Below are 26,306 nucleotides of genomic sequence, written 5' to 3' on the forward strand. Positions count from 1 at the left end.
CTTCCTACAGGTGGTCTTGTCAATCAAACATTTGTACAGTGGATGACGTCCTTTATCCTATCGACCTTCACTGAAGACACATTATGGTATGATAGAGCGTTGTTATAAGCCTCGTGTCAATACGTTCAGACGTGTTTCACCAACGCACCTAATGCGTCTGATATTTCTGGGTTTTTTTTTACATATTTTTGAGAAATATCATCAGCGGTATTATCCATCTCATCAAGGAAAATTAACGAGGACTAGGACTGATGGCCCAGTCGTTCTTGGCGTGCAATTTGCTGTACAGAGTTACATCCCTTAGGCGTGCCAGGATAATGGGGTTGAATCATGGTAAACATCTAAGATCTTCATCACTTCGAGCTTTCCTCGAACATGCCATCAAACCATTATATAACTGAAATACTGACCTCCCAGCGTTGAAACTGACTCACTAAATGGGGAAATGGGGGTTGACTTGAGTTACACTGATGTCACGGAAGCCGGTAGCTGAAAGAGAAATTGACTTGATTGCCAAGGGTTTGATCGCTGAGCAATGATCCCCAAAGGGCAAGCCCCTGAAATATCATGCCACAGTTTACCCCACTCAGACACAGTATAAAGACTCCGAGCCGACCAATCCTTGTGTTATCCACTTAATGTCAAGCGTCAGGCAGGGTTTCAGCGAGCACCGTATTTAAACGTCTTTCGGTTTGACGCGCTGGGGATCGAACCCCTGACCGACCGCTCTCCGGATACACGCTCTATCCACTACACTACGCAGGCTGACATCAAGCATGAGGCCTGGGACCGACTGGGACCACATGGGTACACGCTCTATCCACTACACTACGGAGGCTGACATCAAGCATGAGGCATTGGACCGACTGGGACCACATGGGTTCACGCTCAATCCACTACACTACGGAAGCTGACATCAAGCATGAGGCCTGGGACCGACTGGGACCACATGGGTACACGCTCTATCCACTACACCCCGGAGGCTGACATCAACCATGAGGCCTGGGGCCGACTGGGACCACATGGGTTCACGCTCAATCCACTACACTACGGAAGCTGACATCAAGCATGAGGCCTGGGACCGACTGGGACCACATGGGTACACGCTCTATCCACTACACCCCGGAGGCTGACATCAAGCATGAGGCCTGGGACCGACTGGGACCACATGGGTACACGCTCTATCCACTACACCCCGGAGGCTGACATCAAGCATGAGGCCTGGGACCGACTGGGACCTCATGGGTACACGCTCTATCCACTACACCACGGAGGCTGACATCAAACATGAGGCCTGGGACCGACTGGGACCACATGGGTACACGCTCTAACCACTATACTACGGAGGCTGACATCAAGCATGAGGCCTGGGACCGACTGGGACCACATGGGTACACGCTCTATCCACTACAACACGGAGGCTGACATCAAGCATGAGGCCTGGGACCGACTGGGACCACATGGGTACACGCTCTAACCACTATACTACGGAGGCTGACATCAAGCATGAGGCCTGGGACCGACTGGGACCACATGGGTACACGCTCTAACCACTATACTACGGAGGCTGACATCAAGCATGAGGCCTGGGACCGACTGGGACCACATGGGTACACGCTCTATCCACTACACCACGGAGGCTGACATCAAACATGAGGCCTGGGACCGACTGGGACCACATGGGTACACGCTCTAACCACTATACTACGGAGGCTGACATCAAGCATGAGGCCTGGGACCGACTGGGACCACATGGGTACACGCTCTATCCACTACAACACGGAGGCTGACATCAAGCATGAGGCCTGGGACCGACTGGGACCACATGTTTTCACGTTCTATCCGCTACACCCCGGAGGCTGACATCAAGCATGAGGCCTGGGACCGACTGGGACTACATGGGTACACGTTCTATCCGCTACGCCCCGGAGGCTGACATCAAGCATGAGGCCTGGGACCGACTGGGACCACATGGGTACACGTTCTATCCACTACAATACGGAGGCTGACATCAAGCATGAGGCCTGGGACCGACTGGGACCCCATGGGTACACGTTCTATCCACTACAATACGGAGGCTGACATCAAGCATGAGGCCTGGGACCGACTGGGACTACATTGGTACACAGGTTCAGGGGGTGAATACATTGATATTGCTGGAATACAGCTTAAAGCGGTGTAAAACAATATTCACTTAACACACGAAATTCGTTTCGGAATCTAGTATCGGTTATCGGGTGTCGACTGTGGAGAGTTCTCTCAGTATAACGACTTTTTAATTACGACGGGCATCCTAATTTTGAAACTTTACAGTATCCCGTTGTTAGTTTTGCAGCCAAGCCCGTGACAATGATGTCCGTATGAACTGATACGTGTCTGTCTGTCCATCCACAAGCCCGTACGTCCATCCGCAGTTCGTCTTGTGTCCGTATGAACTGATATTTGTCTGTCTGTCAATCCACAAGCCCGCACTTCTATCCGCAGTCCATCTTGTGTTTTCTGGGTGCTTCACAAACGTCGATCCCATTTTGAAAATAGAGGCTGCGTCCGTAACACTAACGGATGTAATTCGCATTATTGAGCCATTTTTGTATGCATCATTGTGAAACATAACACGCCAAACTAACATCGAATATTGCGGGACCTCATTGGAAAGTTGGAGTCATCCCTCTTGTCATAGTCTTGTGGATAGAATTTTGTCACTCTGAATGTTTAAACGCATTCTAAAGCGGTATCATATGAGGCTGTCTCACTGGGCTGTTTTAGGCGGTAAATCAGTGGAAGGGAATTGGCTATATGACCGACGTTTAAGTTGAACTACTTGACCAAATTTCCTTGTTTTAACTTTGTCAGTCGGAGCAGACATTAGGGCGTTCCTCCAACATGCGTACAAAAAAAATTATATAACAGAAATACTCCTCACAGCAGCGTTATAACTCACTCACTCACTCACTGTTGTTGTTGGACGCTTTAAAGTAAATGTTCTTTTTGGACGCTTTTATGATACTGTTGTGGTTGGACACTTTAAGGATACTGTTGTTGTTGGACGCTTTAAGGATACTGTTGTTGTTGGACGTTCTAAGGATACTGTTGTTGTTGGACGCTTTAAAGATACTGTTGTTGGACAATTTAAGGATACTGTTGTTGTTGGACGCTTAAAGGATACTGTTGTTGGACGCTTTAAGGATACTGTTGTTGTTGGACGCTCTAAGGATACTGTTGTTGTTGGACACTTTAAGGATACTGTTGTTGTTGGACACTTTAAGGATACTGTTGTTGTTGGACGCTTTAAGGATACTGTTGTTGTTGGATACTTTAAGGATACTGGTGTTGTTGGACGCTTTAAGGTTACTGTTGTTGTTGGACGCTCTAAGGATACTGTTGTTGTTGGACACTTTAAGGATACTGTTGTTGTTGGACACTTTAAGGATACTGTTGTTGTTCGACGCTTTAAAGATACTGCTGTGATGGACGCTTTAACGTTACTGTTGTTGTTGGTCACTTTAAGGATACTGTTGTTGTTGGACACTTTAAGGATACTGTTGTTGTTGGACGCTTTAAGAAGACTGCTGTGATGGACGCTTTAACGTTACTGTTGTTGTTGGACACTTTAAGCATACTGTTGTTGTTGGACGCTTTAAGGTGACTGTTGTTGTTGGACGTTCTAAGGATACTGTTGTTGTTGGACGCTTTAAGGATACTATTGTTGGACGCTTTAAGGATACTGTTGTTGTTGGACGCTCTAAGGATACTGTTGTTGTTGGACACTTTAAGGATACTGTTGTTGTTGGACACTTTAAGGATACTGTTGTTGTTGGACGCTTTAAGGATACTGTTGTTGTTGGATACTTGAAGGATACTGGTGTTGTTGGACGCCTTTAGGTTACTGTTGTTGTTGGACGCTTTAAGGATTCTGTTGTTGTTGGATACTTTAAGGATACTGTTGTTGTTGGACGCTTAAAGGATACTGTTGTTGGACGCTTTAAGGATACTGTTGTTGTTGGACGCTCTAAGGATACTGTTGTTGTTGGACACTTTAAGGATACTGTTGTTGTTGGACACTTTAAGGATACTGTTGTTGTTGGACGCTTTAAGGATACTGTTGTTGTTGGATACTTTAAGGATACTGGTGTTGTTGGACGCTTTAAGGTTACTGTTGTTGTTGGACGCTCTAAGGATACTGTTGTTGTTGGACACTTTAAGGATACTGTTGTTGTTGGACACTTTAAGGATACTGTTGTTGTTCGACGCTTTAAGGATACTGCTGTGATGGACGCTTTAACGTTACTGTTGTTGTTGGTCACTTTAAGGATACTGTTGTTGTTGGACACTTTAAGGATACTGTTGTTGTTGGACGCTTTAAGAAGACTGCTGTGATGGACGCTTTAACGTTACTGTTGTTGTTGGACACTTTAAGCATACTGTTGTTGTTGGACGCTTTAAGGTGACTGTTGTTGTTGGACGTTCTAAGGATACTGTTGTTGTTGGACGCTTTAAGGATACTATTGTTGGACGCTTTAAGGATACTGTTGTTGTTGGACGCTCTAAGGATACTGTTGTTGTTGGACACTTTAAGGATACTGTTGTTGTTGGACACTTTAAGGATACTGTTGTTGTTGGACGCTTTAAGGATACTGTTGTTGTTGGATACTTGAAGGATACTGTTGTTGTTGGACGCTTTAAGGTGACTGTTGTTGTTGGACGCTTAAAGGATACTGTTGTTGGACGCTTTTAAGGATACTGTTGTTGTTGGACGCTTAAAGGATACTGTTGTTGGACGCTTTAAGGATACTGTTGTTGTTGGACGCTCTAAGGATACTGTTGTTGTTGGACACTTTAAGGATACTGTTGTTGTTGGACACTTTAAGGATACGGTTGTTGTTGGACGCTTTAAGGATACTGTTGTTGTTGGACGCTTTAAGGATACTGTTGTTGTTGGACACTTTAAGGATAATGTTGTTGTTGGACACTTTAAGGATACTGTTGTTGTTCGACGCTTTAAGGATACTGCTGTGATGGACGCTTTAACGTTTCTGTTGTTGTTGGTCACTTTAAGGATACTGTTGTTGTTGGACACTTTAAGGATACTGTTGTTGTTGGACGCTTTAAGAAGACTGCTGTGATGGACGCTTTAACGTTACTGTTGTTGTTGGACACTTTAAGCATACTGTTGTTGTTGGACGCTTTAAGGTGACTGTTGTTGTTGGACGTTCTAAGGATACTGTTGTTGTTGGACGCTTTAAGGATACTATTGTTGGACGCTTTAAGGATACTGTTGTTGTTGGACGCTCTAAGGATACTGTTGTTGTTGGACACTTTAAGGATACTGTTGTTGTTGGACACTTTAAGGATACTGTTGTTGTTGGACGCTTTAAGGATACTGTTGTTGTTGGATACTTGAAGGATACTGGTGTTGTTGGACGCCTTTAGGTTACTGTTGTTGTTGGACGCTTTAAGGATACTGTTGTTGTTGGATACTTTAAGGATACTGTTGTTGTTGGACACTTTAAGGATACTGTTGTTGTTGGACGCTTTAAGGATACTGCTGTGATGGACGCTTTAACGTTACTGTTGTTGTTGGTCACTTTAAGGATACTGTTGTTGTTGGACGCTTTAAGGTGACTGTTGTTGTTGGACGTTCTAAGGATACTGTTGTTGTTGGACGCTTTAAGGTGACTGTTGTTGTTGGACGCTTAAAGGATACTGTTGTAGGACGCTTTTAAGGATACTGTTGTTGTTGGACGCTTAAAGGATACTGTTGTTGGACGCTTTAAGGATACTGTTGTTGTTGGACGCTCTAAGGATACTGTTGTTGTTGGACACTTTAAGGATACTGTTGTTGTTGGACACTTTAAGGATACTGTTGTTGTTGGACGCTTTAAGGATACTGTTGTTGTTGGATACTTGAAGGATACTGGTGTTGTTGGACGCCTTTAGGTTACTGTTGTTGTTGGACGCTTTAAGGATACTGGTGTTGTTGGATACTTTAAGGATACTGTTGTTGTTGGATACTTTAAGGATACTGTTGTTGTTGGACGCTTTAAGGATACTGTTGTTGTTGGACGCTTTAAGGATACTGTTGTTGTTGGACGTTCTAAGGATACTGTTGTTGTTGGACGCTTTAAGGATACTGTTGTTTGACAATTTAAGGATACTGTTGTTGTTGGACGCTTTAAGGTGACTGTTGTTGTTGGACGCTTTAAGGTTACTGTTGTTCTTGGTCACTTTAAGGATACTGTTGTTGTTGGACGCTTTAAGGATACTGTTGTTGGACAATTTAAGGATACTGTTGTTGTTGGACGCTTTAAGGATACTGTTGTTGTTGGACGTTCTAAGGATACTGTTGTTGTTGGACGCTTTAAGGATACTGTTGTTTGACAATTTAAGGATACTGTTGTTGTTGGACGCTTTAAGGTGACTGTTGTTGTTGGACGCTTTAAGGTAACTGTTGTTGTTGGTCACTTTAAGGATACTGTTGTTGTTGGACGCTTTAAGGATACTGTTGTTGGACAATTTAAGGATACTGTTGTTGTTGGACGCCTAAAGGATACTGTTGTTGGACGCTTTAAGGATACTGTTGTTGTTGGACGCTCTAAGGATACTGTTGTTGTTGGACACTTTAAGGATACTGTTGTTGTTGGACACTTTAAGGATACTCTTGTTGTTGGACGCTTTAAGGATACTGTTGTTGTTGGATACTTTAAGGATACTGTTGTTGTTGGACACTTTAAGGATACTGTTGTTGTTGGACGCTTTAAGGATACTGCTGTGGTGGACGCTTTAACGTTACTGTTGTTGTTGGTCACTTTAAGGATACTGTTGTTGTTGGACACTTTAAGGATACTGTTGTTGTTGGACGCTTTAAGGATACTGCTGTGATGGACGCTTTAACGTTACTGTTGTTGTTGGACACTTTAAGGATACTGTTGTTGTTTGACGCTTTAAGGTGACTGTTGTTGTTGGACACTTTAAGGATACTGTTGTTGTTGGACGCTTTAAGGATACTGTTGTTGTTGGATACTTTAAGGATACTGCTGTGATGGACGCTTTAACGTTACTGTTGTTGTTGGACGCTTTAAGGATACTGTTGTTGTTGGACGCTTTAAGGATACTGTTGTTGTTGGATACTTTAAGGATACTGTTGTTGTTGGACACTTTAAGGATACTGTTGTTGTTGGACGCTTTAAGGATACTGTTGTTGTTGGACGCTTTAAGGATACTGCTGTGATGGACGCTTTAACGTTACTGTTGTTGTTGGTCACTTTAAGGATACTGTTGTTGTTGGACACTTTAAGGATACTGTTGTTGTTTGACGCTTTAAGGTGACTGTTGTTGTTGGACGCTTAAATGATACTGCTGTGGTGGACGCTTTAACGTTAATGTTGTTGTTGGACGCTTTAACGTTACTGTTGTTGTTGGACACTTTAAGGTGACTGTTGTTGTTGGACGCTTTAACGTTACTGTTGTTGTTGGACGCTTTAAGGATACTGTTGTTGTTGGACGCTTTAAGGATACTGTTGTTGTTGGACGCTTTAAGGTGACTGTTGTTGTTGGACGCTTTAACGTTACTGTTGTTGTTGGACGCTTTAAGGATACTGTTGTTGTTGGATACTTTAAGGATTCTGTTATGTTGTTGGACGCTTTAAGGATACTGCTGTGATGGACGCTTTAACGTTACTGTTGTTGTTGGACGCTTTAAGGATACTGTTGTTGTTTGACGCTTTAAGGTGACTGTTGTTGTTGGACGCTTTAAGGATACTGCTGTGGTGGACGCTTTAACGTTACTGTTGTTGTTGGACGCTTTAACGTTACTGTTGTTGTTGGACACTTTAAGGTGACTGTTGTTGTTGGACGCTTTAACGTTACTGTTGTTGTTGGACGCTTTAAGGATACTGTTGTTGTTGGACGCTTTAAGGATACTGTTGTTGTTGGACGCTTTAAGGTGACTGTTGTTGTTGGACGCTTTAACGTTACTGTTGTTGTTGGACGCTTTAAGGATACTGTTGTTGTTGGATACTTTAAGGATTCTGTTATGTTGTTGGACGCTTTAAGGATACTGCTGTGATGGACGCTTTAACGTTACTGTTGTTGTTGGACACTTTAAGGATACTGTTGTTGTTGGACGCTTTAAGGATACTGTTGTTGTTGGACGCTTTAAGGATACTGTTGTTGTTGGACGCTTTAAGGTGACTGTTGTTGTTGGACGCTTTAACGTTACTGTTGTTATTGGACGCTTTAAGGATACTGTTGTTGTTGGATACTTTAAGGATTCTGTTATGTTGTTGGACGCTTTAAGGATACTACTGTGATGGACGCTTTAACGTTACTGTTGTTGTTGGACACTTTAAGGATACTGTTGTTGTTGGACGCTTTAAGGTTACTGTTGTTGTTGGACGCTTTAAGGATACTGTTGTTGTTGGACGCTTTAAGGATACTGTTGTTGTTGGATACTTTAAGGATACTGTTGTTGTTGGACGCTTTAAGGATACTGGTGTTGTTGGACGCTTTAAGGATACTGTTGTTGTTGGACACTTTAAGGTTACTGTTGTTGTTGGACGGTTTAACGTTACTGTTGTTGTTGGACGCTTTAAGGATACTGTTGTTGTTGGATACTTTAAGGATTCTGTTATGTTGTTGGACACTTTAAGGATACTGTTGTTGTTGGACGCTTTTAGGATACTGTTGTTGTTAGACGCTTTGAGGATACTGTTGTTGTTGGACGCTTTAAGGATACTGTTGTTGTTGGACGCTTTAGGGTTACTGTTGTTGTTGGACGCTTTAGGGTTACTGTTGTTGTTGGACGCTTTAACGTTACTGTTGTTGTTGGACGCTTTAAAGATACTGTTGTTGTTGGACGCTTTAAAGATACTGTTGTTGTTGGACGCTTTAAGGTTACTGTTGTTGTTGGACGCTTTAACGTTACTGTTGTTGTTGGACACTTTAAGGATACTGTTGTTGTTGGACGCTTTAAGGATACTGGTGTTGTTGGACGCTTTAAGGATACTGTTGTTGTTGGACACTTTAAGGATACTGTTGTTGTTGGACGCTCTAAGGATACTGTTGTTGTTGGACGCTTTAACGTTACTGTTGTTGTTGGACGCTTTAAGGATACTGTTGTTGTTGGACGCTTTAAGGATACTGTTGTTGTTGGACGCTTTAAGGATACTGTTGTTGTTGGACGCTTTAAGGTTACTGTTGTTGTTGGACGCTTTAAAGATACTGTTGTTGTTGGACGCTTTAAGGTGACTGTTGTTGTTGGACGCTTGAAGAAGACTGCTGTGATGGACGCTTTAACGTTACTGTTGTTGTTGGACACTTTAAGGATAATGTTGTTGTTGGACGCTTTAAGGATACTGTTGTTGGACAATTTAAGGATACTGTTGTTGTTGGACGCTTAAAGGATACTGTTGTTGGACGCTTTAAGGATACTGTTGTTGTTGGACGCTCTAAGGATACTGTTGTTGTTGGACACTTTAAGGATACTGTTGTTGTTGGACACTTTAAGGATACTGTTGTTGTTCGACGCTTTAAGGATACTGCTGTGATGGACGCTTTAACGTTACTGTTGTTGTTGGTCACTTTAAGGATACTGTTGTTGTTGGACACTTTAAGGATACTGTTGTTGTTGGACGCTTTAAGAAGACTGCTGTGATGGACGCTTTAACGTTACTGTTGTTGTTGGACACTTTAAGGATACTGTTGTTGTTGGACGCTTTAAGGTGACTGTTGTTGTTAGACGTTCTAAGGATACTGTTGTTGTAAGACGCTTTAAGGATACTATTGTTGGACGCTTTAAGGATACTGTTGTTGTTGGAAGCTCTAAGGATACTGTTGTTGTTGGACACTTTAAGGATACTGTTGCTGTTGGACACTTTAAGGATACTGTTGTTGTTGGACGCTTTAAGGATACTGTTGTTGTTGGATACTTGAAGGATACTGGTGTTGTTTGACGCCTTTAGGTTACTGTTGTTGTTGGACGCTTTAAGGATACTGTTGTTGTTGGATACTTTAAGTATACTGTTGTTGTTGGACACTTTAAGGATACTGTTGTTGTTGGACGCTTTAAGGATACTGCTGTGATGGACGCTTTAACGTTACTGTTGTTGTTGGTCACTTTAAGGATACTGTTGTTGTTGGACGCTTTAAGGTGACTGTTGTTGTTGGACGTTCTAAGGATACTGTTGTTGTTGGACGCTTTAAGGTGACTGTTGTTGTTGGACGCTTAAAGGATACTGTTGTTGGACGCTTTTAAGGATACTGTTGTTGTTGGACGCTTAAAGGATACTGTTGTTGGACGCTTTAAGGATACTGTTGTTGTTGGACGCTCTAAGGATACTGTTGTTGTTGGACACTTTAAGGATACTGTTGTTGTTGGACACTTTAAGGATACTGTTGTTGTTGGACGCTTTAAGGATACTGTTGTTGTTGGATACTTGAAGGATACTGGTGTTGTTGGACGCCTTTAGGTTATTGTTGTTGTTGGACGCTTTAAGGATATTGTTGTTGTTGGATATTTTAAGGATACTGTTGTTGTTGGATACTTTAAGGTGACTGTTGTTGTTGGACGCTTTAAGGATACTGTTGTTGTTGGACGCTTTAAGGATACTGTTGTTGTTGGACGTTCTAAGGATACTAATGTTGTTGGACGCTTTAAGGATACTGTTGTTTGACAATTTAAGGATACTGTTGTTGTTGGACGCTTTAAGGTGACTGTTGTTGCTGGACGCTTTAAGGTTACTGTTGTTGTTGGTCACTTTAAGGATACTGTTGTTGTTGGACGCTTTAAGGATACTGTTGTTGGACAATTTAAGGATACTGTTGTTGTTGGACGCTTTAAGGATACTGTTGTTGTTGGACGTTCTAAGGATACTGTTGTTGTTGGACGCTTTAAGGATACTGTTGTTTGACAATTTAAGGATACTGTTGTTGTTGGACGCTTTAAGGTGACTGTTGTTGTTGGACGCTTCAAGGTTACTGTTGTTGTTGGTCACTTTAAGGATACTGTTGTTGTTGGACGCTTTAAAGATACTGTTGTTGGACAATTTAAGGATACTGTTGTTGTTGGACGCTTAAAGGATACTGTTGTTGGACGCTTTAAGGATACTGTTGTTGTTGGACGCTCTAAGGATACTGTTGTTGTTGGACACTTTAAGGATACTGTTGTTGTTGGACACTTTAAGGATACTCTTGTTGTTGGACGCTTTAAGGATACTGTTGTTGTTGGATACTTTAAGGATACTGTTGTTGTTGGACACTTTAAGGATACTGTTGTTGTTGGACGCTTTAAGGATACTGCTGTGGTGGACGCTTTAACGTTACTGTTGTTGTTGGTCACTTTAAGGATACTGTTGTTGTTGGACACTTTAAGGATACTGTTGTTGTTGGACGCTTTAAGGATACTGCTGTGATGGACGCTTTAACGTTACTGTTGTTGTTGGACACTTTAAGGATACTGTTGTTGTTTGACGCTTTAAGGTGACTGTTGTTGTTGGACACTTTAAGGATACTGTTGTTGTTGGACGCTTTAAGGATACTGTTGTTGTTGGATACTTTAAGGATACTGCTGTGATGGACGCTTTAACGTTACTGTTGTTGTTGGACGCTTTAAGGATACTGTTGTTGTTGGACGCTTTAAGGATACTGTTGTTGTTGGACGCTTTAAGGATACTGTTGTTGTTGGATACTTTAAGGATACTGTTGTTGTTGGACGCTTTAAGGATACTGTTGTTGTTGGACGCTTTAAGGATACTGCTGTGATGGACGCTTTAACGTTACTGTTGTTGTTGGTCACTTTAAGGATACTGTTGTTGTTGGACACTTTAAGGATACTGTTGTTGTTTGACGCTTTAAGGTGACTGTTGTTGTTGGACGCTTTAAGGATACTGCTGTGGTGGACGCTTTAACGTTAATGTTGTTGTTGGACGCTTTAACGTTACTGTTGTTGTTGGACACTTTAAGGTGACTGTTGTTGTTGGACGCTTTAACGTTACTGTTGTTGTTGGACGCTTTAAGGTTACTGTTGTTGTTGGACGCTTTAACGTTACTGTTGTTGTTGGACGCTTTAAGGATACTGTTGTTGTTGGATACTTTAAGGATTCTGTTATGTTGTTGGACGCTTTAAGGATACTGCTGTGATGGACTCTTTAACGTTACTGTTGTTGTTGGACGCTTTAAGGATACTGTTGTTGTTTGACGCTTTAAGGTGACTGTTGTTGTTGGACGCTTTAAGGATACTGCTGTGGTGGACGCTTTAACGTTACTGTTGTTGTTGGACGCTTTAACGTTACTGTTGTTTTTGGACACTTTAAGGTGACTGTTGTTGTTGGACGCTTTAACGTTACTGTTGTTGTTGGACGCTTTAAGGATACTGTTGTTGTTGGACGCTTTAAGGTGACTGTTGTTGTTGGACGCTTTAACGTTACTGTTGTTGTTGGACACTTTAAGGATACTGTTGTTGTTGGACGCTTTAAGGATACTGTTGTTGTTGTATATTTTAAGGATACTGTTGTTGTTGGACGCTTTAAGGATACTGGTGTTGTTGGACGCTTTAAGGATACTGTTGTTGTTGGACACTTTAAGGTTACTGTTGTTGTTGGACGCTTTAACGTTACTGTTGTTGTTGGACGCTTTAAGGATACTGTTGTTGTTGGATACTTTAAGGATTCTGTTATGTTGTTGGACACTTTAAGGATACTGTTGTTGTTGGACGCTTTTAGGATACTGTTGTTGTTAGACGCTTTGAGGATACTGTTGTTGTTGGACGCTTTAAGGTGACTGTTGTTGTTGGACGCTTTAGGGTTACTGTTGTTGTTGGACGCTTTAGGGTTACTGTTGTTGTTGGACGCTTTAACGTTACTGTTGTTGTTGGACGCTTTAAAGATACTGTTGTTGTTGGACGCTTTAAAGATACTGTTGTTGTTGGACGCTTTAAGGACACTGTTGTTGTTGGACGCTTTAACGTTACTGTTGTTGTTGGACGCTTTAAGGATACTGTTGTTGTTGGACGCTTTAAGGATACTGTTGTTGTTGGACGCTTTAACGTTACTGTTGTTGTTGGACGCTTTAAGGATACTGTTGTTGTTGGACGCTTTAAGGATACTGTTGTTGTTGGACGCTTTAAGGATACTGTTGTTGTTGGACACTTTAAGGATACTGTTGTTGTTGGACGCTCTAAGGATACTGTTGTTGTTGGACGCTTTAACGTTACTGTTGTTGTTGGACGCTTTAAGGATACTGTTGTTGTTGGACGCTTTAAGGATACTGTTGTTGTTGGACGCTTTAAGGATACTGTTGTTGTTGGACGCTTTAAGGTTACTGTTGTTGTTGGACGCTTTAAAGATACTGTTGTTGTTGGACGCTTTAAGGTGACTGTTGTTGTTGGACGCTTTAAAGATACTGTTGTTGTTGGACGCTTTAAGGTTACTGTTGTTGTTGGACGCTTTAAGGATACTGTTGTTGTTTTCGTTAATGATGAGACAACATCAGTTTTTTGGAAGCTGAGTATTTCCTGGAGAACACGACCTGGTTTATAGGCCCACCTTCTCCCCTCAAAAAAGAGCAAAAACAGACAGCAGACACACCCTCGGGTATCATCAAATGGTTCATCAAAATAGTTGTACATTCTCCTGCTCAAGTTCTGAATCTGCAAACTGCCGGGTGAAAGAAAGCCTGTTTGTTTGTTTGTTGTTTAACGCCGCACTCAGAAATATTCCAGCTATATGACGGCGGTCTGTAAATAATCGAGTCTGGACCAGACAATCCCGTGATTGACATCATGAGCATCGATCCGCGCAATTGGGGTACAACCAAATTAGCGAGGCTGACCACCCGATCCCGTTCGTCGTTTCTAACGACAAGCATAGTCGCTTTTGACAACTGGCATGGGTTGCTGCAGACCTATTCTACCCCGCATTTTTACGGGTAGTTAAAGAAAGTACAATGTCTGAAATTGGATTTGACCAAAGAATATAAACGTTATAAGGCCACCATAAAACACGAGTGCATACTTTCTTTTTCCCGGCAGTTTATAATAACTGCTATATATTATATATGTCTTGTAATTATGTTAGTCGAATAGTGTTATTACTGCCCGCAGCCAATCGTCCCTTTGGGGATGTCGGAGAACATGGCGCCTATTGAACATCGATACGAGACAAAACAATTGTACCATTTTGGCTTTTTCGATCGGTATCGTGGCGTGTTCTATTTGATGTAAATGCTGCACTTAGAGCTGCGGTCAGGTCGCGGACCCTGCACGCAAGACGATAAACCTATAAGATAGCATGTACTATTGACTATTTCATTATCGTGGCTGGCAGCACTCGCGCCTGCAATTTACAAGGTTTACAGTGACGATTGTTTGGCTTCCTAGAAGGGGCAATGTCGCGTTGGTGCATTGTCGTTCATACACAAACAAGCAAAAAGTGTCAAAATAAACCTAGCGCGACAATGTGACAACGCGACATTTTGAACATTTGTCGCATTGTCGCGCTGTGAATAATGTTTGTATTTATATTAACAAAGGGCGACAACGCGACAATGTCCATTCTAGGATGTAAAACCGCCCGAACACACAACAGACAGGGTCATATTGGATTGCTTATCTGCCTCCGCATTGCAGCTGTATCAAGTTGGGTTGAAAGTGATCGGCCAAATACAAACCAGTGGTTGATAGCATGAACACCTAGCAACGCCGTCGAGGTTTTGTGACCATCAATTAACTTTGTCACACATTGTGCAACCGTATCCCACCTCTATTTATGATTATTCACACTTTATAACCATATTGTCGTTACACTTTATAACGGGGCAGTGATGTAGCCCAGTGGTTAAACCGTTCGCTCGTCACGCCGAAGACCCGGGAAGACGTTGGAAGCCGTCACAACGTGAGAATCACGTCGTTATATAAGTGCAATAATCTTGGACGCGACGAAAAACTCAATTTTACTTCACTTCCCCTCACGTTCCTGGGGAGAGAAATGCATCACTACCGTTGGGGATGTAGGGTCTACATGTAAATAGTGGCTATTTTCTCTAATATAAAAGTAAAATGAAACATAACATAAAAACAACTGAAACAAACAATTTCTGAAGGTCAGGCTACGTTATATTACCGCGGTATTTAAATATGCTATATGCAAAATGTTTCTTGTTCTTTGTTCAACATTTATGACACATCAATTAGGATTGATCAATGCTGATTTTCTGTGCCGAGTTCGGTAAAGAAAGTTACAATCATTAGTGACTCAAGGGCGGGTAACTCTCTACTATCGCGGTATGTCTATTTTGTAGTATGATCCGTGTGGAATATGTGCTTTACATCATTTCCGGTTTGGGATTATGCATAGCTTGGTCAAGGGACTTCGTCTAAACAAATGGGCTCTTTTCTAATCAATTTTGAATGGAGGTAGGGGTAATTCCACATCAAGACATTCCAGAAACTAAAACGTGTCTACTCACAAGAAGCCGTGACACACCAACGAATTCTGTGTTTAGTCAAGCGGGGAAATACCGTGCTTAGTCGAGGTGTGGATTACGAGATTTACCATTATCGCGATTGTTTAGAACGCGCTATAATATAGAGCCATACAATTCACTTTTTGCGTCAGTGTAAAAAACGCCAGGCCCAGAGATTAATCTGACTCGGTTTTCTGTCGAAACGGATTCTTTGGGGCGTAAATGACCAAATTATTGTAAAACACGTAGGTAAAATATGTTTCAATTATTTTGTGGAACACATTTCTTTATCGATAAAAGCCCAGGCCTCCCCCACCCAACCCTGAATATATGCACGATCCCAAGGATTAACTTCCTCGCTTTCGAATTCGACATAACCGGACTTTTTTACCTTGCAGTTACTGTTTGCACGACCACACATCACTTCACAATGGATAACCCGGGTGTGCGCAAACTAAGTGCCCACGAGGACCAAGAGCGCAAGGCTTCTCCTTCTGACGGAGTTATGTCCCCTTCCGGAAGTCTAACTTTATCAGATAGTTACGTTACGCCACCCGAGGGGTCCTTTATCCCTCCTTCCGGCCACCTGCGCAGTGGAACACTTGACAGCTTCCGGAGTATTTCAACTGATACGTTTTTCACGCCTCCGGGATCGGAAAGTTCCAGGAGTCGGTACGCCATCAAGGACATCCTCGGCGCAAGGGACAACGGCGACGACTCCAGAGACGAAAATGTCAGCTACATGCTCCGAGATTCGTCGGACTCTCAGAAAACAGTAAAAAGTGTGGTTTTGGCGAATGGAAAATTGAAATCTGATGGGATGAAATCAGACCCTACTACTCCTGTGTCGTCATTTCCGGATTCAAAAGGGGAGACAACCCCTGAAGATCAAAGGGGAGAAACCTCAGAGACTGAACAGTCGACCCTGAAGAGGAGAAAAAGTGTTTCTCTTCCCCTCGCTTCTAACTCTACGGGGGAAAAGTCGCGCGAGGAGAAGATGATCAAGACTCCCTCAAGCTGCGTGACCACTCCCTCGGACAAAATGACCAGTGCCGCCACCACTCCGGAAGAGCCCTCCCAAGCTAGGAAGTTCCTGAAGGGAGGCACCAAGGCACTTCTCATTCAGAAGGTAGGATCGTTAACATACTTATTTTATTATTTTTTAGTATTCTTTTTCAAATCGATTTGCTGCATGCACTGTAAGGGCCTCCAGTTGAATCAGTTAAAGGTAATCATCGAGTACTAATTCAAAGCGCTGCTTATTCCCCAAAAGAGGCTTACATTTTCTCACTAATTTCAGCTCACGTTGATTTTCTAAATAAGCGTAGCTATAACACTGATGCCATGGGCAGAACGGAATGCCCCAATCTCATTAAAATCAGATCTTAGTTCTCACTACCGCTAAACTAAGATCTGAGCACATCCCATTAGGGGTCACGTCAAAACGACCTTTCATCCGACCAATCAAGGCGTCGTTTACCAGATCATGAAAGTGACAGTCGGAATGTGATTTCTAATAATGACGCGAAAACTCTAACACGGGGTATTCCGAACGATGGTTACGGGTTAATGACTGAATCCATACAATCTAAACCATATATTTGCCATTCCAGAATGTTCTTTTGTTCAGGATTCAAATTTTTAATCGAGAATTTGTCAAAATATGTTTCGAAGCGTAGTCGCCAATTTGAATTTAGTGCCGTAAAGCACGAGAAAGCTGCCTTCTGATTGGCTAATGTCTATTTCTTGTCAGTCCTTCCATTGGTCGGTCAAAATTCGCACAAGGTCGGTCTGACGTGACCCGTAATGGGATGTCCCCAGATCTTTGCTTAGTAACAGCGAGAACTAAGATCTGATTTTAATGAAATTGGGAATGCCCTTATAACGTAATTATGCGCTGTCACGTTAGGTCTTCCAGCCTTTGGGTGTCGCTCGATGTTTTCCTTTAAGCCCAAATAGAGATGTGTTATAAAACGGAGTGATCCTTTGTACAACTGACAAATGATATTGCCAGTAGAAGCATGTTCCTCAATTAAGACATTGGAAGCACAATGCCCTGCTTTGTATCTATACACGTATAGAACTCAAGCTACGTTTATACTTGCTGTTCACTATCGGGTCGCACTCTGCTTCGGGCAGTGAAACTCGGCGCTGTTCGCCCACCAGGAGCCGCTATACCTTAGATTTCAGCCTGAATCAGTTGTAAAACGGGTACCCGGAAGTGCGAGTCTGTAACGTGTCTGAAGGCTATGGACGGGTAACCGTATGTATGTTACCTAGGGAGTTGGAGCCGTGAAGATCCGGGGTAGAGTAGGTCTTCTGCGACCCATGCTTGCTGTAACAGGTGACCGGGCTTGTCATAAGAGGTTCGGATTGTTTGTCCAGATATGATAATTTACCGACCGCCTATATATAGCTGGAATATTGTTGAGTGCGGCGTTAAACAACAAACAAACAAACGGCTGACTGTAAGTCATCGTGTCTGGGCCAGACAATCCAGTGATTGACAGCATAAGCATCGATCTGCGCAATTGGGATACGATAACATGCATCAGTTCAGCGAGCCTGACAACCCGAACCATTAGTCGCCTCTTAGGACAAGCATGGGTTGCTGAAAATCCGGATCTTCTCGGAGGCAGTCGAAAGAGGCGACTAAATACATCGGTTGATGAGGTATGTAAGTGATTTGGTAGCCTCCATTTCAGCCCGATTCGAGTGTTACGACGCTAGAAATAGCCCTCCAAACAAAATACTTTCGTAATCAAGAGTACACCACGGTCATAACGAACTCTAATTTTAGTTCGTTATAACCGTAGTTCGTTATAAGCATATCATAAAGAGCACATACACAGCACATGGCCGGCATACAATAACAGTTCGTAATATCCGTAAGTTCGCTATAAGCGTGTTCGTTAAAAACATAGTTTGCTATAGTACTGTGAAGTTAAGATGGAAGAGATAGAAATGGCGAAGTATATCCGAAACGACGGTGATGGGTCTAGGGTATTTATCACGATAGAACCGAGATATAATACCCTCCATTATCGAGGATGACTTTTGAGAGTGTTGAGTCCACTGTGTTGAGTGTGTGTGTGTGGCTGACACCCCCATACCCACAAATGATGATGTGACGATGATAATAACGAGGATTTGATGATGATAATGATGATGATGATGATGATGACGTCCACAGCAGCAGTCAACTCTGTTTCCGTAATGTAAGACACCACCGGCTTAAACCAACACTTTGTGCGCTTTAAAACTATCATATTTTGATTGGTCAGAAAGATTTAAAATCAACTGCGAACTTCTTCAGATTACTACAAATGGATCGCGCGCATGGAAGATTTCTTTCAATCCCACGAGAATCGCTTGGACAATTAGAGTGTTGAACATTTTGTTCATTAGGAACCAGCTGTCGTATACACGCGGCTTTGGCTATAAAAATATCTCATTAAACACTACTTTCCCCATGGCAACCAAAACGTAGCTTTAGATGAAGACACACAACACGTCTATCAAACTTTTTCAAGTAGTATGGGAATTTGTCAAGTTTCTTTCATTCCTCGCGAAAAACAATAGCGCCACGTACCTTACCGACGGAGAGGTGATGACAGCGACTTGAAAAAACATAATATTTCCATTATCCGACTAAATTAAATTTCGACTTTTTAAAAGCTAATTTAGCCGTAGGTGTTCCAGGGCATCGATTTTATTCCAAATCTTGAACCGTTTTAAATAGTTCGCCGCTGTGTGACTTTTAGTAAGTTACGATTCAAAGGTGGGTGAATGTTTGCGGAAGTATTTTCAAGCTCATAAATCGAATCCAAATGGAACAGTTTATTGCTTTAAGGAAACTGTAAATCTGTTAGGAAACGTTTTGTATGTCCGACGTAACATAACCTGGTTCCTGTCAGAATTTAATTACTTTTGGAAAGACCCGTTACCGGACATGATTAAAGGTCGCGCACCCCTCGGATCTCTTTTTAAATTTGAGACCCGCCGAGAGGGTTACTTTCCTTACGTTTAACGCGGAACACTTTATTTTTTAAATACTAATACAGTTTCATGAATGATGAAGTGACGTCACACAAAAAGAGTTTCGTTACCGTTACATTCTACAACATTCGCCTGCAGATGGGGACACCAAGGGCCCAGTCGGCTATGATGCCGTAATTCGCAGGGAAGAGTTGCGTCCCTTGGGCACGCCAGAAACCTATGCTCGTGGGTTCGAATCCTGGTTCGCCCCGATTATGTTTCTAGGTTTCTCTTTGACCTCAATCACATGGGGCTATCCCCCACACCAAGCTGCCATGTCGTCATGAAACTAAATAACTGTTGAAAGAAGGTTAAACCCATCTCACTCACTCACTCGTCCGCAGACGACGAGAGCGGTAAACAAGCACCCCCAGGCATTGTATTGCCAAGTTACGAACATTGACGTTCATTAAGCAGTAAAAATGAAATAACTTCAAATAGAAACTACAAAGATTTGGCCCAAATTCAATTTGCACGGAGTCTTAAAGACACTATCTCATTAACAAAGCGTTCAAAAGGCTTCAGGCTCAAAACTCTCTCCTGTGAGCTTTTAATCATCGGTGGATGCGTTTTGGAGTCATGTGACTTTTTAGCCCCTTTTATGTCCACGAGGGAACTAATTTCACTGTGAGCGTTCGTGGTATGTACTTTAAACAGCCGCCATGTCTGACTTTTCACACGAACACGTGACCTCTTCCCAACTCTGTCTGTTTTTATTGTCGTTTTACGCCGCTGCACGCGATGTCCCAGAGAAATGATGGCTGTCTACATATAATCGAGTTAGTGAGTGAGTGATTGAGAATGGTTTCACGCCACTTTTAGCAATATTCCAGCAATATCACGGCGGGGGACACAAGAAATGGGCTTCACGCATTGTACCCATGTCGGGAATCGAACCCGGGTCTTCGGCGTGACGAGCGAACGCTTAAACCACTAGGCTACCCAACCGCCTCTTAATTAATCGAATCTGGTTCGATCTTCGCAACTGGGCTACGTTGGCATGTATCAACCAGGTCAGTGAGCCTGACCACACGATCCCATATTGTGAAAATCATTTGTGTGTATCCTCGAAATATAAAACATCTTCAACAAAAGTGGAAGAGCATATTTTAGAGTTTATAGAGAACACAAGTGGTCCAGTCGTTTAAGACGCAGCAGTTTGCTGTGAAGAGATGTGTCCCTCAACCGTGCTGAAGGCGATGATTGTTGGTTTGGATCCCGGTTCGCCTGGATAAAGCTTTTAGATTCGTCAGCACCATACCCGTGCTTGTGGGCTTCATCAAAGTGATGAACGTCTGAGACTTGCATCACCTCGGGCTTCCTCCCACATTAGGCGGTGAGGTGAAATTGGGTTTGAAGTCGCGTCCAAGATTATTGCTCTTATACAGCGACGTGCATGCACGTGTGTGTGTGTGTGTGTGGCTGCTTGTACTGGTCCGGACTGATACCGATTTTATAGTGCTCGCCCACTGAGATTACATGCCGCAGTTTAACATGAATACCCCACTCAGGCCGAGCGCCAGACAGGGTAATAAATAGTGCCATCTTAACGTCTTTTGGTATGACGCGGACAGGGATTGAGCCCCAGACCCTACGCTCTCCGAGCGGACGCTCTACCACTAGACCACGGAGGCGGTCCTTCCACGTTAAGCAGACACGCCGTGATATAACTAGAATACCGATGAAAGCGGCGTAGACGTCACTCGCGCACTACATGTACTGTATATCTGAACAGAACCTAGGCACACATAGCTGTTTTAGTTACATATTTGAGAAGAAGTATTACCCCGTTCGCCTCTCAGATTACGACACGCCCCACGATCTGTGTGCGTCTGTATTTCTGTCCTTCTCTCTGGTGTGGTCCTCCATGAAACTGCTGAAGTACTGGTGAATGCGGCGTAAAACTATACTCACTCACCGTTTCTCATTCTGCATCTTTGTCTCTGTCTCATGTACGTGTCATTTACGGTTTCTCAATGTGTGCGTGCCTGCTTCTCTCGTGTCCCTCTCGCCGTCTCTCGCTGCTTCTCGTTGTCTCTCGCTGCCCCTGGCTATTTCTCGTCTTCTCTCGCTCTCTCATACTGTCAGTCAGCGAGTTTATTAATGGAACTTATTTACAAAGACATCTTACGTGGTATAAAATGCCAAGACGAGGAGGTTGAATTTCAACTCGATCCTGAAGAAGGATATTCCTTCCAACAACAAAGACCGACATGAAAGGATGCCATTACAGGATAGACACTTCTAATAATCATATCCCGTCCTACAAGGGATTCCTTGTCTTCATTAAACCTCTTTTCTGGCCGACATAGGCCTCTTGAGAATGGACACAACAAAAGAAATCAACTTGAAGAAGGGTAGTTGTTTGAAGCTGAATTTAAGCCCGTCTATTGTTCCGCCCTTGATTGCTTTGAGTTGCGTCGTCCAAATTGCCAGAAGTTCAACCGTTGTTCAAACTCAATGGAGAATAAAAGCTGATTCTGATGATGGCTCCACGGCCCAGAAAACAAACTATATTAGTAAAGGGTTTGGTTGCCCGTGTAGCACACCCGTTAAGCTAGCCTTTGGGAATGCAGAGCTAATTGAATTGGAGGTAAGATTGTTAAAGGGGCGCTTGTGCACTTCAAAACCAGTTTCTGCCGAACTGTGGGAGTGGTTCGTCTCACGGCGGCTGTAAAGGCACTTGGGTGATACATGCTGATAAATGTTTTCACTTAGTTGAATTAGGCATGCTTACATAGGATTCACAGGCGCTAGTCCAATAATAATGAGTGATATATGGACGCATGAAAGGATCGTTTATCGATCTCACAGCTCGTTATTCACTTCCAGGGCTACGGAGCGCCCAGATCATATGATTTCATCAGATTTTATAGGTATCGCGAGGCTAGGGATGTTTTTTATTACGGATTATTCAGCATGCTAACAGACGCTTCTGCGTGTCATGTCAGGGAATAAAGAATGGGGGACAGTCAGCCTCCTGCCCCCCGGGATGGGATGAAGAAGGGAGTATCAAGGGTGGTCAGGGTGATGCATTACGGGTGACGGAAGGGATAGCTTGTGTCGCGCCAAATTGCTTTGGGGAACTGAACGATGTCTGCGGAATATGCAGAGAAACCATCTGTTCGCGAAGGTGTACCAACTGAAGGTCAACTCGCTGAGCTTTGGCGGTAACGGCGATAACCTTGTGGTTGCTGTTGGCGTTCTTGCTCGCCATGAATGATTGGCTGCCATGCTCGATCAGGACAGACGGTACGGGGCATCTGCCCTTATAGAGAATTTTGATTAATTTTATTTCTGTCATTTGCGTAAAGTAATATAATGACTAAGGTATTTTATGGTCGGAGAGTTTTGTTATTGATGCCACAGGAGCACTTTCAATATTGGTGATGATGTGTGTGTGTATTTCTAAGATATTATTATAATTGAAAGGAAAGGATATCATTCTTCTTCATTTAAAAGATGCTGTCAGGCAAACCGTTCCTCGTGTAATTGGAATTTGGAATCGAATCAACGTCAGTCTGAGACAACGTGTTTACTCTAGGAACTTACCTCATTTCGCTGTGACTATTCTCATCTTAAGTTGTGCTACAAATCCGGTTGATAAGGGAGATTATTGACACTGATTTTGTAAATAATGCAACATTTTTCAGGTTGATTATTCGGGAAATAAGAAAAGTCGGCATTACAAAAACAACTTCTGGTACATTGTGTAAGTTCAGATCAAAATATGTTCCCCATCTGTGTAATCTGTATCTGGTACTTTAAGTCAGCCGAAACAAGGTCATAATTATATTCTTTTATTTCAAGGCGCCATTGATGTGAAGTGCGCATGCGTGAGAACAACCGTGCCACGCGGTGATTCCGGTCCGTGTTTTTCGTGTTCCTCGTGCAGCAACGTGTTCCTCGTGTCGGGCAGAACAGCAGTCTCTTTTATGAAAACTTAAACTGAACCAAAGTCTCGGGGGTGTCTCACTAGGCGCGAGAAAACAAGAGAATTAGTCACATTTCAACTCTAACAGAAATCCGAAAAGTGTTTTGTCTCGCTAATTTGCAACTTCAGAGAATTTCTTTCTCCTAAATCAACTTTCTCGAACGGAATTCTTGTTCGTATGTATTTTTTTCCGGCTTTAAAGGATGGGGCGGTATCCACGCCTTTCAAGTTGTTGGCTAAAACAACATGATCTCGGAGAAAAGGGAAATGTTAGAAAAATGCAGTCTTTTCATCCAAATTGATTCAAACCCTGATTACGTAAGGCAGTAATCACGCTTTACATGCACAGTAGAAACGCAAGCCCAAATTATAGTGTTTTCCTAACGACTAGTATTTATCCCATCGCGGCCGTATTACGCAATGGCGTGCTAGACTATTTTAAATCGCTCTTCGTGTATGAGAATCAAACCCCTCGATGAGAGTGTATCAATAAGCGTCGATCTTTGTTCTGTGATTAATGGCATGGAATCTGAAGGGGGAAATTGCAAGGTGCAACCACGACGTCAAAGTGAGACTAAGACTCCCCGCTGTTGTGGAACAGTAATGTGTGTAATGATGTGCTCGATAAGGGCTCTAGTAGTTTAATTATGGGCCCTGAGAGAGCGTTGGTGCCATTGGCTCCGTTGCACAAAACGGGTTTGAAACTGTCGTCAAACTTTTGGCGAACCGAAAGCAAGATTGCTTAGTAGGCCTGTAAAGTTTGGCTTAAATATGGTTATTCTTGATCGAGGGAACTATCTGTGATCTTGAAACGTCACGTTGATCTTGAAAGTTGCAAATGAAATTTTAAAATATTTTTCGAATGGAAACAACTTTAACAATGAAAGACTTTTGCGGAGATATCGGACTTTGATTGATAAAGAGTTATCGAGGTTAACCATAAAGATGAGGCAGCGCAATGACTGCCAGGCCCACATATCCTCGTATCCCAATTGCCTAGGTCGATGCTCGTGATGTCAATCACTGGATTGTCTGGTCCAGACTCAATTATTTAGAGACGGCCTTCATACAGCTGGAATATTGCTGAGTGCGGCGTTAAACAACAAACAAACACTGTGATCAGTTGCGATCTTTAGAAAAAAATTCTTTTGCTCTCAGCAATATTCCAACAAATTCCTGACAAGCAACACCCGGAGTAAGAATAGACAAAGCGTAGCAATTTAGGTGTCGATCGATCCTGGGTGATGAGGAAAGTCTTGAACCATAAGGTCCCATGCTTATAATTGTCAACGCATCAGTGATGTAGTGGAAATAGCGGAAGGTCGATGGTTCGAACCCTGGTCGCGTTATACCAAAAGACGTTAAAGATAGTGCTTGTTGTGCCCTGTCTGGCACGCGGCATTAAGGGGCTAAAACAAGGACTGGTTGGCTCAGTATACTGTGTCTGAGTGGGGTATTTAAATTAAACTGCGGCATGGTATTTTAGTGGGCTAGCAATATAAAAATCAGTCCGGATAAGTACACGTGGTAAGTTTGTTAGTTCCTCTGGAGGAGCACCGTGTACATGTTCGATTTTGTATTATCAATGCAAGCAGAAAAGACTCTTCATAGGCTGACCTTGACCTTAGAAGACACAGAGCACCTGCACAAACCATGCCTTCAGAAAATCAAAATGGCGGACGAGTGTCTGTCGTGAACTCTGCAGCGGTGTAATCATGTTCTGTATACAGTGTGGAGTTTGAGGAGAGGCGCAGACAGTCGCCCAGTCACTGGTTGGCCAATGCGTCGATCGGAGATGTATTAGTGCTGTCTGTAGACATAACCCAGTTATCTTAAAACACGATTCTTGTGGCAGCTGTCGAAAAGACGAATCAAGACGAGACAGTGTTTTTTTTCTCCGGAATATGATTATTGAACTGATAGCTGCGAATACGATTGTTTGATCACATTTTGTCGTGGTCGTGAGTTGGTCAATGTTGTGTATGACTGCGATGGTCCTTGTGCATTAATGGAAGCTTTAAGGCTGATGTGTATTTTTATCGTTGTGGTATTTCGGTGGAACTTTATTGTTGGCGGTTATGATGATGTTGTGGTTAACGATACGTGTGATAGGATATTGATGTTAATGTTATTTAATGTGATGTAAGGCTAGCGATATAATCATGGCAATTATGCGATGATGAAGATGTGTTCATAATGTGCCGACGATAGTAATAGTGGCGATAGTAATGTGTGTGAGTGAGTTTAGTTTTACGCCGCTTGTATCAATATTCCAGCAATATATCGGCGGGGGACACCAGAAATGTGCTTCATACATTGTACCCGTATTGGGGAATCGAAACCGGGTCTTCGGCGTGACGAGCGAACGTTTTAACTGCTAGGCTACCCCACCGCCCCAGTTTTGATGATGACAACGATACTGATGGGGATGGTAATAATGATGCAGCTACTGCTGCTGATGATGATAGTGATGATGGTGATGATGATGGTGATGGTGATGGTGATGATGCTGATGGTGGTGATGATGGTGATGATGAAGATGACGATGATAATGTCGATAATGACAACGCTGGTACTGGTGATGAAGATAAAAATGCTGCTACTGATGTTGACTATGATGGTGATGACGACGATGATGATGCTGACGATGATGACTACAACGCTGATACTGTTGATGCAGAGGCTCAGCTACAAGACATTTATAAATGTGTCTGTGGCAGGTACCCTTTCTCCTTCTTCCCGGTGGACGTTCGTCAGTCCCCCCCCCCCCTTGTACTCCGACCACAGCAGTGGTTGTACTCACGGATAGCGACTTTGAAACCTTAGCAGTAACGGACCTTTTATTGTCCATTATCTCGTCTTCAGTCGCACCAGAGTA

The 26,306-nt window shown here is 42.9% G+C and overlaps 1 protein-coding gene across 3 annotated transcripts in view; it reads left to right on the forward strand.

The window, feature by feature from the left end:
* LOC124113561 (potassium voltage-gated channel subfamily H member 7-like) overlaps window positions 1–26,306 on the forward strand; it is a 295,515-nt gene that overhangs the window by 91,794 nt on the left and 177,415 nt on the right. For all 3 annotated transcript variants that reach the window (XM_048395341.1, XM_048395342.1, XM_046473964.2), the window contains exon 3: window positions 15,855–16,585. In XM_048395341.1, the coding sequence (XP_048251298.1) occupies window positions 15,887–16,585 (699 nt within the window). In that variant the 5' untranslated portion in view covers window positions 15,855–15,886. The remainder of the gene's footprint in view (window positions 1–15,854; window positions 16,586–26,306) is intronic.

Source organism: Haliotis rufescens, unplaced genomic scaffold (genome assembly GCF_023055435.1).
Source record: "Haliotis rufescens isolate VD_foot unplaced genomic scaffold, xgHalRufe1.0.p SCAF_14, whole genome shotgun sequence".
NCBI lineage: Eukaryota > Metazoa > Mollusca > Gastropoda > Lepetellida > Haliotidae > Haliotis > Haliotis rufescens.